At 45.3% G+C, this 13,249-nt stretch overlaps 1 protein-coding gene across 1 annotated transcript in view; it reads left to right on the plus strand.

Annotated features, from left to right (window-relative positions):
- Positions 1-13,249, plus strand: part of PLCB3 (phospholipase C beta 3) — an 869,107-nt gene that overhangs the window by 524,771 nt on the left and 331,087 nt on the right. The window contains exons 5-8 of the mRNA XM_069644864.1: positions 4,603-4,682; positions 6,115-6,168; positions 6,508-6,583; positions 7,514-7,614. Coding sequence (XP_069500965.1) covers positions 4,603-4,682; positions 6,115-6,168; positions 6,508-6,583; positions 7,514-7,614 — 311 coding nt within the window. The remainder of the gene's footprint in view (positions 1-4,602; positions 4,683-6,114; positions 6,169-6,507; positions 6,584-7,513; positions 7,615-13,249) is intronic.

The raw sequence follows: 13,249 nt of genomic DNA on the forward strand, positions 1-13,249 counted from the left end.
CCATTTGTCAACCGATCATCTTTATAAAGCTTGCTGCGGAGTCGCACACCCAAATGCGCGACGTTTAGCAGGCATTGACATTAAGTGGCTACCACTATTTTGTCTTTGCTCCCCACAAATCACGAGCCTTTGTGTCTTCCATGCCCTTCACACCATCCTCAATGACCTTTACTAGGAGGGCCTTCCAACCTATCCTTGAATGACAATCCTCACTGCCGCTCTCTCGATACCACTGAGGAGGGTCTCTTTGGCAGTGGCCTTTTCTCGGGTTTCTATTGTCACAGATTTCTTAAATAATTCCCCAAACTACTGGAGGACAGTTCACGGGTTTCTTTTTTTAGACTGCAGGAGGTTCAGCCAAGGTGGGCCCCTGACTCGTTGCTCAAACTCCCCTGGGCTCTCACCACTTTAACTCAGCCTTCCCTATTTCCCGGGATGCAGTTTGAGATTGGTAACTCCTATCTAATCTACCCTACTCTGGTGGTGAGGGCTTAACGGCCACAGCCTTATTTACCTCATTCCAACTGGGACCTTCGAAGGATACCTTGCTCTCTTGGTGTCCCACTATGCGATCCATTTAGGTTTGAGATGGTGCCTGCCTCCTCCAATTCTCACATTCTCTCAACCCTTTATTTGTATTTGTATTTTTATTGTGCTTTCTTTAGCATCTTTGTCCAAAGCGCTTTACATAGGAAAAATCAATGGTACATAAAATCAGCAGTGCAAATCACTGTTCAGGTACTGCCAGTAATAATCAATCAGAGCACTGAAGCAAGTGATTTTTAAGGAAGAACGGAACGAAGAGTAAGAAGTATTGGGGTGGAGAGACAGAGGAAGCATGTTCCAGTGAATAGGACCAAGAAGCTGTAGGAGGAAAGGGAACATTCAACCTGAAAAGACCAGAAGAACGGAGAGAACAAGGAGGATTATAAAATGAAACAAAAGATGCAAGATAGTGAGGGGCAAGTCCGTAGAGAGATTTAAAAACTAAGCAAAGAAAGTTTAATTTTAAGTTGAGAATGGAAAGACAGCCAGCCAAGTGAGGCAAGAGAAGAAGAGATCGAGTCGCAATAAGAAAGAAGATTGAGTCATCGAATAGAAGAATGATAGATTGAATTAAGAGGAGCATGACGCGAACAGGAAAGACCAAAGAACGTGACGGGACAATAAAATAGTCGAGAGAAGTTTAACGAGGAGATAGGAAGCTTTGTGGCATGAAAAGTAAGAACAGGGCGGACTCTGTCAACAGTGTAGAGATAAAATCAACAGGAGCGAGATGTGGGAGAGATATGATGAGCAAATAATTATAATTTCTACTCATCTGTCCATCCAGTCTTCTCAGACTTCTCATTCTCCCTCTCTGTCCACGCCACCCTCCTATTACTTCCTTGTAGCTCCAACCTCCCATTCTGCACCCATAATTTCGGCGCCTAACACTTCTCCCTTTCACTCTGTCCCAGCATAGGGGACAGCCTCTTTGCCTCTTGTCTGTCTACCACAACAGCAGCCTAAGATTCCCTTTACGACCCACTTCTCTCTTTCTCTTAGTCTTTGGCAATATAGGTTGTATCAACTTCAAATAATATTTAGAAGTATCAAGTTTCCCTTCTCCCAACTTTGCCTTTATCTCTCTGACAACTGTTAGCCAAAATATTTACCCAGAAATCTTGGTGCCACTCTCTCGGCTTCCGGTAATGCTTGCACACTTGCATCTTAAGCACTGTTGAACTTCTATTGGGCTTACAGTATTGGCTAAATTGATTTCTGGCTTTGAGAAAGACTGCTTTTAGTCTTAATAGGGGAATACTCTTGTCTTGGGCATTGCTTGCTCTCTCAATGTTTAAACACTTGAGATTTATTTAGAAGCAATTATTTTCTGCGTAAATACTAATTCAGAGTTCACTCTTCCTTTGTGAAGCATAAATAGGCACACACAACCACTTCATAGTTTTTGCAAGATTTAAAGATTTAACTATTGCTTTTTGTAGTGTTTGCTCTTCACGCAAGTGAAATAGAAATACTCGATCACATGCAAGTGCTACATTTCAAGTGTCCCATTGTTAAATACTGAACAAACAACTTCATCTCACTTCTACTCTTACACAAGTGATTATTAAGCTGGATACTGTTGCCGGCAGTTCTCGCGCAAGGAATCGGAGCGCCAGGTTTAACTTAACTTCTTCTGTTTTCCTTCCTCCACGTGTTGCACAACCTCTCAGACTTCTGGCTTCACTTGGGACCCACACCCTTCCTCTGTGAAGGTATCTCGGGTGCGGCTACTCAATTAAGGTGCCCTTCTTGCTCCTGAGACCCACGGCTACAATAAGTCTCACATGGGGTAAGCCAGCCCTCCTGCACGCCTTCCGCTGCGCAGCCTCTACGCACCAGAGTTTGGGAGAACAAGACCCTCACAGGACAAGCAGGTGAAATCTGCTGTATCGGAGTCCCAGCGTCTCTTTGGTTCTCCCACGTCTTTTTGGACTACCAACACTGTGCCTTCTTCCTTCTGCCACTTTTACTACTGCATTCATTCCAGCCACAGTTGTCACTCCTTTCTATTCTCTGCACCTGAGGGGGCCTTTCATGCCTCTCAGGTTCCTTCAAGTGTGGGCTGTTATGCTTAATTACCTACCTACTACTACAGCATAACTCTTCAGTCCTCTTCCTCATCCCAGCACTTATGGGTTTAAGGGATTTATAGCCCTCAACAACAAAATGTTGTTACTTCTTTGAAGTAACTTCTTGATTTTAAGGGTAGACTTACTTCCCTTAGAACCCCTTAAAGATTCAATGTGTTATAGAGGAAGACAATTTGCTTAAATGCAACATTTCTAGATTGCTTTCCATTACACCTTTGAGACTAAGGAGGATTTTCATCCTGAAGTACCTTACATGGTCTTTCTGTTAAGGCCTGTTCAGGTTTTATGGTATTTGCGCCCAGAGCCACAGATATTATGTGGTTCAGATACATCATAATGACAATAAGCCATTACCGGTTTTGGCAACTTTAAAAGGTTCTCCCTTTGAAAGGACAAATACTGTCTCATCCCACGGGATCTTTTCACCACCCTGGGCCTTTTCTCCTCCTCCCAGGTGATCCTCCTGCAGAACACCAACCCCCAAGGTCAGGATTAGGAAGAGTCTGCCTTTCCCTGGGCACCTGGGAGGAGACTTTAGGCAGGGATTTAGTGATGGATCCGCAGGATTAATCACACCCAACATGTGGAAAAGAGCCCACAGTGCTGTTGGCATCCTTTAACAGTAGTTCCAAACCTCTTGGAGCTTAGTCCAATATATGATTTTGAAATTTCTCACTTCTAGTTGCCAGGAGAGTAGGGCCTCATTACAGTTTTGCCGGTGCTGTAAAAGTGGCGGTAACCAACTGCAATTCTGGCAACCGCACTTTTACTGCACCAGCAAAAGACAAGTTTGCCTGTAGGGGGAATGATTTACCTCTAGCCCCACCAGCAAAGAAATGCCAAAATTACTGGCTTTGGGACTTCGTGTAATGGGGATTTACTGGCTTCCCCGCCACTTGGAATATGCCGGTAATTCCGGCATCCCATGTAGCAAAAACAGTATTACTGTTTTGGTGGCATCCCGCCAGAATTACTGGCGGGATACCACCAAAACTGTAATGACCCCCTAAATGTCTAAACATACTCTGACCAATAGTCCAATACTGCTCATCTGAGATTACGTCTCCCAGGGCCTCTTCAATGTTCTAAATCCGCAAAGGTATTGTAATCTTGTAAATTCATTTGTTTCCTAATTGGTCCAGTTTCTGCTTAATTTCTTTCTACATTTTTTCTGTCTGCGTTCTCTTAATTTGCATGTTCGGAAGGAAATACGCTATTGCTTATTTCGAGATGTGATGGAATTATTCCTCCAAAGGTTTACATGAATCAGTTTTAATGTCTGTTACCATGCCTCGGTAGTGCACACATTTAAACAGGTGTATATTAAGCAAACCTGAGGGCGTGAACCATGAAGAGTTATTATGTCCTTAATCATGACATCACGCCTTCCACCAGGGTCTCACCATTTGGTGCTTCCATCCCAAGAGAATGCCTCTATTTGGCACCCACCTTGCTTCTTGACCTCTAAATTGCTGCATAGCGCAGTCTATGTCCATGGACTTCCAGTCAGGCCACTCGGATTATCCACTAGTTCCTGCCTCTGCCTTGTCACAAGTTCGGGCCTCTATGTTTGAAAAACTCAACCTTCTCTCACATGTAAAGAGTAGGTTATTCCACGCTTGGTTTCTTGTTCTCCCAGTACAATCAATTTGACCAGTCTGGACCCACTGTTTTCAGGTAATTCCTTGAAATGCTCATAAGTGAAAGGAAATTTAAGCCCAGTAACGTTTGCAGATCTTTTATTGTGAGAATTTCCAAGCACATCGGTGTATTCAACAATAGGCACATGAGAAAGACTACCTTTTATCTGGAAAGTCATCTAAACTCTAGCACATTGGCATCGTACACAATTTTGTTAGGTTTACCTTGACCTTTTTTTTATTTCCATAATCCTTAATCTCCCTTTCACCTGTATACTGCCTTTCTGCCCTCTCCTACATGTATTTTTCTATTCTCTTCTCAGATTTGGACGGAGGAGCTGTTTAAGTTGGCGACGAACATCCTGGCGCACAATGCTTCCCGGAACACCTTCCTGCAGAAAGCGTAAGTCAGCGTTGGGCGATATAACCAAGTTTAAGTATAGCGGGCCATACGCAAGTGGCCCTCTCTCACAGGGCTTACATGTTTAGCAGTGGGACAACAGAACTACCCCCTCAGGGCACACACATTTTAAGGACTTGGCTCTCGGAAAACAGATTTATCCCTCAATTGATGCACGTTTCATAAGTCCAAGCCTATGGTAGTAGAGTTCCTTTGGGTTACACATATCTTAAAGCCAGAAGCTTAAGGAGGGAGAACCTTTCCTCAAGCCTTAGATGTCAGTGCTGTCTCCCAGATTATACAGATTCTACAGGCTCAGGCCCGAGACTCGAAAGCTGTATCATTGATTCATGCAGATCTTCAAGGCTCAGGCAAAAGAACGATCACTCAAGTTATATAGAACTTGGGTCTTAGGCCTCAAATTGCAGTGGTACACCTAAGTTTATACTGATGATGCAAACTGAGGTCACACAGGGCACAGCATTTACCTCAAGTTGCACAGTTCCTTTACACAGTACACTATAGAGATGTACCCCTCAATATGCACAGATATTACGCATTAGACAACAGAACTATCCCCGGAGGTATCCTAGACCTTACAGATTCTGGCATATCTTCAGTTCCTGAGGTTACATATACAGTCAACTCTTTTTTTTTTTTTTAAATCTGGCACCGTTAGGGAATTAATGGTGTCGGCCAAATATTTCGATAACAATGTCTGTATTCCGCATGACACATATCCAGAAACAGAACGAAAAGTCTGGCTGACAAGTCGTGGACTGCAGCTTTATATGCCAAGAGCTGGTCAACGGAGCAATACTGATAATAAAGTGTCGGATAACACAGCTTGTACTGTATCTTTCAAGCTTGGGCCTTGAACACTGGATGTATTTTCTGCTCAGACAGATCCTATGCGTTGAGGCGTGAGTTGGTAGATATACTTTCACGTACGTTTCAGGCATCCGACAGCTGGTCTAACTCTAAAAGTACACCACCTTTATGAGCAAACAGAACCGGGTTTCTGTACATTTTTTTATTAGGTCGATTTCCCGTTAGGCCTTTTATTTCCCAGTGTTGTAGTGGCTCTGTTTTGCAGCAGTTTTTCTGGTCTTGTTGTGTCTCGCAGTATCTGATCTGATGGTGGCAGTCCTTCTTTTGGTCGATCTTGCAGTGGTGGTCTAATAGTGGCAGGGGTTGTAGTAGTGGTTCACTAGTGACAGTTCGGTCTGTGCCTAGTTTGGTAGTGGCAGTTCATAGCACCCCGTGTGATAGTAGTAGGTCTTGCAGAGGTGGTTCGGTAATGACCAGTCTTTAAGTACCTACCTGGTATCGTCAGTTCCAGTTGTGGCCGATCTTGTATGAATGATAGTGTAGTGATCTTGCCTGTAAGCTTCTGAAGGTGAGGCGCTCTGACTTTGTGTTTCTGCACTTGCAGGTACACTAAGCTCAAGCTGCAGGTGAACCAGGACAGCCGAATCCCTGTGAAGAAGTAAGTGTCTCCTGTGAATGAAGTCTCCTTTGCCCACAGACGATCCTCTTGTAAAAAATCTCCTAACTTTACTCTTTCAGCTGTCACCATTTGCTAGTCTAGCTCCTTCCCATTTTCTATTACATGGGGCTCTGTCCACCAACCATTGCTTCTGCATGCACTCTTTCATCTGCCCTACCCCCACTTTTATCTCTCAGTCTGAACACCCACCGCTTCTCACCTTTCTTCTTGAATGAGACTATATTTCTCGGCTTTGTTTCACCACTCCCTCAGACTTTGACTCTATCGCAGGATTTCTCTTATGACGTTCTCTCTGACCCTCTCTTCCTTTCCCCACAGTATCTTGAAGATGTTTTCTGCGGACAAGAAGAGAGTGGAGACGGCCTTGGAGTCCTGTGGCCTGAACTTCAACCGTGTATGTTTGGGCCTTCTTGGGGATGCAGTTGCGTCCTGCTTTTAAGGGAGGTGGTGCGCACGAAACTGGAGAGACAGACAAGGGGGTTGTGGTGTATAAGGGGTATTCACTAAATCTAACCCTGAAAAATAAGGAATTGGAAAAAAGAAAAAAAAGGAAAACCTCCAGAAATATACTTTGCATGATGTTATATGGAGAAAATTTAAATTTTAAAATAATGTAAACTGACACTTTTTCTGGATTTGAAATTACTTTTGGGCTGTACCTTGGTTTAAAATTACAAAAATTATTTAGCTAGTAAATTAAACAAAGTGTGATGTTCTTTGCCACACTGTCAGGAATAATACCGTTGGAGGAGCTACTAGAGTGCAGAATAGGGATTATAATTGGAATATTTTTCATATTTTGGGTGTTTTTTTGTGCATATATTGAGCATGGAGGAATGAGGCTGTAAGAAAGACTTTGCTACTTTTGTGTTTAAAACAAAGGGTTGTGGATCAGGGGAATGGAGGATTTCACTGTCTAATCTGCCTATTAGGAAAGGGCCCCTTTTGCATATGTTTTCTTTTTCTTTTAGAAGCAAGTTTTTATTTCCAGATAACCGGCAGCAGGAGTGCGGGGGGGTCTGGGGGAGTTCGTATTTGTATAATGTTTTTATCTCTTGTAATTGAGGGTTTTAAAGTATTATTTCTGTTTTTTTACCTTGAAGACATTCCTTTTATTTTTAATTCCACATAGTTATTTTGTTACTTTTTTTGTTCTTGCCATTTCCATTGCTCCTAATCCTATTTCAATATGATCTCCTCATTTTTACTTTGTGTTAATATTGTATGAGATTGTGAATAGATCTGCCTCTATTGTTTGCTCCTTAGGGTAGGTTATGAACATGGAGAATGCTATCTAATTGTCTTCATTATTTCCTCTCCTCAGAGTGAGTCGATCAAGCCCGATGAGTTCACTCTGGAAATGTTTGAGAGGTTCCTAAACAAGCTCTGCCTGAGGCCAGACATCGACAAAATCCTGTTGGAGCTGTGAGTGCACGACCCCACTCCACCACATTCAAAGCTCTTTGATTTTGAGGATTTTCTCTATCCCAGAAAGGGGTCACTTAAGCCAATGGGGGAACACAGGAGGCCTTTACGACATGACTGTTTCAACACTAGATGGCCCTTGGGTAACCCAGGATTGTGATGAACCTCCAAGCATCTGCCTAGTTATTGGACTCTTGTTTTTGTGGTTCTCACAAACTCATTGCTCACTTGTTTGATTCAGAGTCCGCATTCTTAAGAACATCCAAATCCACTCGCCACATTAACTATGTGAGAACAACGCCACTCAACACAAACTGATTATATTTGATGTACATGCCTCCGTGACGAATCTCAAGATGTCGTCCCTGCTCCAAGGGGGAGAAATCCTTTCCATGATGCCAGGTAGGCGAGGCTGCTACCTGATGGTGCCCCTGGGTATGGTACTCAGCAGGTGGATCTCATGGGGACGATTCACCCTCTTGGATACAGGGAGGACAACAGTAGCCAACTCAATATGACACACCTTCACTCACTCACATTATTTGCCTTCCCCCTCATCCAAAAGTTCCTCTATGTATTTCTGTTACAGCAGTAGTGTTACTACTGGGACGAGGAAGATTAGGGCTGACTCCACTGAGTCATCCCCTCAAAGTACTGTGATGAAGATGCACAGAGCCGTAACCAACCTCTCAGAAAACCAGAGTGAACAGTCTTGTTATCCAGTCACAAGTAGCTTAAGGAGGGAAGAGAGGGACTAACACCGTTGTTGGTCCACTCCTCGGAGGCACCGCGAGCGGAGGTCCTTGCCCGCACCAGGAAGAACTGAGCCTCATCTGCTGACCGGGATGAAACAGGGAGAGTTGCAGAGTCCCTACCTGCTTTGCTGAAGTGTGACATGCCGAGAACAAGCAAAATAGGAGGCCTGGATGCAGGAGAGTGTTGCATGATTCAGGCATTCAGGTTTGTGCCGCGCGGCTCCACATGTAGACCATCACTAGAACAGAAAACCGCAGAGAAGAGCTGCAAGAAGTTGAACAGAAACCTGAGAAGGAGGCGACAGACCAGGAGCCCAAAAAAGGTATGGGGGCTAACCAGGGACCTCTGGGACACTTGAGGAACCATTGCAAAGAGGTTTAGGACCCACACTTAAGAAACCAATACGAAAGGGGTCTGGGATCCACATTTAAATAACACGTATGAAGGGGTCTGGGAACCGCCCGTGAGAAGCCAATAGGAAGGGGTCTGGGACCCACACATAAGCCGCAACAAAGAGGTCCCGGACCCACATTTGAGAAAGGCAGACCATGGCAGGAGAGTACACCATGGGTGCCTAGTGAACAATAAAGAGGAGTATAAGAAGGGGTCTGAGAAAGATAGCCCCTGACAGGAGAGAACACCAGGACTGTCCAGTGAACTTCCAAGGGAAGCCTGAGAAAGTTCTGGGGAAGGGAGACATTAACCCAACCACAGTGAATTGCCAAAAGGAGCTTGTGAAAGGCCAGGTGAAGGGAGACAGTCGCCCAAACACATTGACTTACCAAGAAAGGCCCAGGGAAGGGAGAGATTCCCCCTACTTCAGCAACCATACAGTCCAGAAGAAGGGAGTCATTCTTCTGGACCTTGAAGAGACAAATCCATTTATGTTTTGTTATAAATGTGAGGGTTAGAAGTAGGATTTTGACACACTACAATGGGCTTTTTAGTTACGGACATTCTGACACTTCCTTAGTTTTATTTGAGGCAGGGAAGCCCCTCTTAGAGTTAGGGTTATATAGATTTCTTTCTTTCTTTTAGTGTAAAATAAGTCTTTGCCCAACGGCATACCTCCTGTGTGTCAGTATCCTCCTTCCACACTCACACTACTTTCTAATTAATTGAAATCAGAATATTGTATTGCAAAACCAATGTTTTGCTGCTCTCTATTTGTGTTTTTGAACAGAACTCGTGCCATTAGTGGGAATCTCAAAGACTTCAGGGTTGGGTTTCGAGTGAAAAGGTCTTTCTTGAAAAGTATAATGCAAATAATTCTTCTCATTGTGATTATTTATTGGTTGGTTGGTTGTTTCCTCCTTGTTCTTTATAGGGGTTACCCCCATGAATCCCTGCATGCTTTCTATCGCCTAACCGTTCCCTAATTTTTGAAGAATCCTGAATATCCCCTTTGTAAACTTATTTTTAGGCCGACCTCATAGAGTTGGACGTTACTGCGAAAGATGTTTTCACATATTACTGGTAATATTGCTATTAAACAGTATTGGCTTGTTCAGTAAGTCTGTCGTTTCAACCCAAAGGGTGTGTGATAGCAGTAGTCTGATAGGCTCTGTGCCTGAGTTGCCTGTATTAAGTATAGGAAAGCCTTAAAACCAATAACGGAGCCTGAGAAAATGGCTTTCAAGTCTGAGGTGGAGAGAAGCATACCAAAGGGGGGTGACTTCAGAGTTCTTCATGCTGAGCCATTTGTACCTTGCCGGTTGAATGGCTACCAGGTTGAGGGAGGCCAATGTTACAACTTACATTGTTTTTATATAGATCATATTTAACATTCTTCTAAAGAACACCCTGACTGAAACCCTAAATCATACATAAAAATATCAATTTATTTCAGATTGTAAAATTCAAATTGGTAATACTGTATTAACATAAAACTCCATTACATATTTCAATTTAAATGTAAATCCAACTCCATTCATTTCACTCCATCGCACATTCACACTTAGTCAATCATAAACAGCATAAATCATTTTACATTGCCTCATGCTAACATATTCTGTCTAACCATGTAAGCAAAATCTTTCTAACTACTTCTTGCAACCTTTTTCTAATACACATGTGAATCTCTATTCTCTAAGAGATTGAACTGGTTGACACGCATTTCAGTTGATTTCTCCAGGCTGCTGGTGTCGCCCTCTATTTTTCCAACCTTCTTCGGGACTCCAGTGAGGCACAAATGGCACCTCACCCTTAGACATATGGAGTAGGAGACAACATCCGTACGCCCAGGTCAGCAAGCAGTCAGACTTGTCTGTATGCAGCGACAACAGGGACCCGGAGGACAGAGGTCCTTTCTGTGGTTGAGAAAACTACCGGATGACCACGGCACAATGGAGCAAGAACATTGGGCGACATTGGCTATGAACGGCCATTTCAGACAAATACAAGCCCTGCTGAAAATGTATTGAGTCACTGGAGCAGTAAGGATTGGATCCAGACATTTGCACTACCCCCATGATTTAAGTTGGAGATGTTGTCTCCTACTCCATATTTCTAAGGGTGATGCACCATTTTTTATATATATATATTTCTGATGTTTGTTAATCTGCTTAGAATCACATGCTGTGCATAGGTCCGACATCCAGTGGTCACTGCGGAGTATTGCATTTTGTTTTTCGTAGTCGAAAAGGGGACGTCGACAAGGCGTTTCTGAAACACTATCCCTATAGTGACGTGCGTTGTACCCACAATCCCTCACGCGTCGAGGTCCCTCAGATTGTTTTTTTCCGCCCAGCTTCTGGTCGCCTTCACGCGGAGCTCCTCGAGAGACATTGCAACTCCTCGACCTTTGGTCGTTTTTTATCTAATATTAATAATCCCTCCCTCGACGCAGTTGTAAGCTGTTCTCCGCCGAAAAGAATCTTCGACGGAGGGTCGAGCGGAAGAAATCCTTCGGCGCTGCCGAACACGTGGCCTGGCCTCGCAGGCCATATACAGTAGGGAGAGTGGGGTCGTGGGACGTCTCTGGGTCTTTTCTGAGAATGCCTTTCCCTTTCCCCTTCCTTTCCCTTGGGGTGTTTATCGCGATTTATTGCCTCGGCTATGGAGAGGACACCGTTTAGGTTTTGCCCACTTTGTAAAGGCAAATTCACTTGGAAGGACAAGCACTCACGGTGTAACCGCTGCTTGCCCCTCGATCACAAGGAGGAAGGGTGCGCGGCTTGTCGGCTTCTTAAGCCTAAAACTCTAAAAGACCGAAGGGTTAAAAGGTGGGCGGCCTACGCGATGTCGAAGGCCGAAGGTTCACCCGCCGCTGCTACCACCGACAGTGACGAGGAACGCGATAACACGACCTCCGCTACGGAAGTCGAAACCCCCTCTAAGGAGCGCTTACGCGCTTCGTCGTCTGTCCCCGGCCCCGACGGGCTCGGCTCACGCCCTGCTTATGGGGATGAACACCCCGGCGACACAGACGCACACAAAGATCCACATAAACACACAACCCACGGCTCTTCTTCGACGAAGTCGAAAAGACCTTCGGCGCCCAAGGAGACGCAGGTTCCACCGGCGGCCTCCTCGGACCGTTGGGGTTCGAAGCCCCTCTCGCAACCGCAGCCGCGACCTGCGATTGGGCTTTCGGCAAACAAGGGCGCTGCCACCAAACCATCGGCCGGTGCGCATCAACAGAAAGCGCAGACCGCCGTAGAGCGTTCGATACCCATAGCGTCGAAAACTCAAGCTTCCGCCGACAAACGAGTCGCCGACAAGCGAGTCGCCGATAGCTTAGCAAGGATCGCTGTAGCCGACTCCCAAAAGCGTACGCCGAAGATTTCGTCGAGCGTTACGCATAAGTTAAAGGATACGCCGAAAAAGCCCGAAGGGAAGCAGGGACTACCCCCTTCAGTCAGGGAGTCTCCCGACACACCTGAAGGTTTTTCGGAGGGCGACGGGACACTTTCCTCGACGTTTTGGGAGAGGTCGAGCCATTTCGAGTTAGATAACCCTATGTTTCCCCCGCCAGACCGCTCTGGGGTACCCCATGAAACAATGGAAAGACTCCACCTCTGTATGGAGAGGATGGAAAGGTTCATGAGCACCCAGGCCTCTCAAACTCACAAGAGGACCAGAGAAGGGCCTCAGGAGGACCCCAGGGCCAAAAATCCGAGGCTAGTCGATCCCCAGCAGGACACAGCCTCAGACTTCCAAGATGTATATGACCTCACTGGGGAGGAACAAGACTTCGAGGAAGAAGATGATTTCATGGACAATGAAGAACAGAACCAGGAGGAATGTCTGGAAGACAGAACAGACATTATAGAAGAAGGCTTCGGGGTTAACCCAGAAGAGGGACCTTCACACCCCTGGCAATCACCATCAGTGTATTCCGACACTGATGTCCTAAACCTAACTCCTCCGGACAATTCTCCAGTTAGGAACACGTCTCCAATTGACGATCAGCCCACGTTCAATGCACTGTTGCGCAAAGCAGCAGCACATTTCGAACTCGACACCGGGGAACTCTCTCCAGAATTGGACTTTGTAGAAAGAGTGATTAAAGAAAAACCCCCGGTCAGCCAGACCATTCCACTCCTCGCTTCAGTGAAGAGAAGGATCATACCTTCGCTGTCCACTCCCGCAATGATCAGAGGGGTCAATCCACGGATTGAAAAACTTTTCACTCCTTCACCCTCAGACCCCCTCTACATTAGGGGACATTCCATTCCGGATTCCCTAGTGGTATCTAATACTAGAAAGAGGGCAGGGGTACCACTTTCCACCAGTGAGGCACCCCCTGACAAGGAGGGCAAGAGGCTATATGCCCTTGCAAAAAGAGTTACTTCCTCGGCTGCCTTCTCAGCAAGAATTGCCAACAACAATTCCTTGCTTGCAAGCTACGCAGACGCGCAGTGGGCCAAACTGCGAA

The sequence above is a fragment of the Ambystoma mexicanum genome, chromosome 2p (assembly GCF_040938575.1).
Source record: "Ambystoma mexicanum isolate Mex_15411 chromosome 2p, UKY_AmexF1_1, whole genome shotgun sequence".
Lineage (NCBI taxonomy): Eukaryota > Metazoa > Chordata > Amphibia > Caudata > Ambystomatidae > Ambystoma > Ambystoma mexicanum.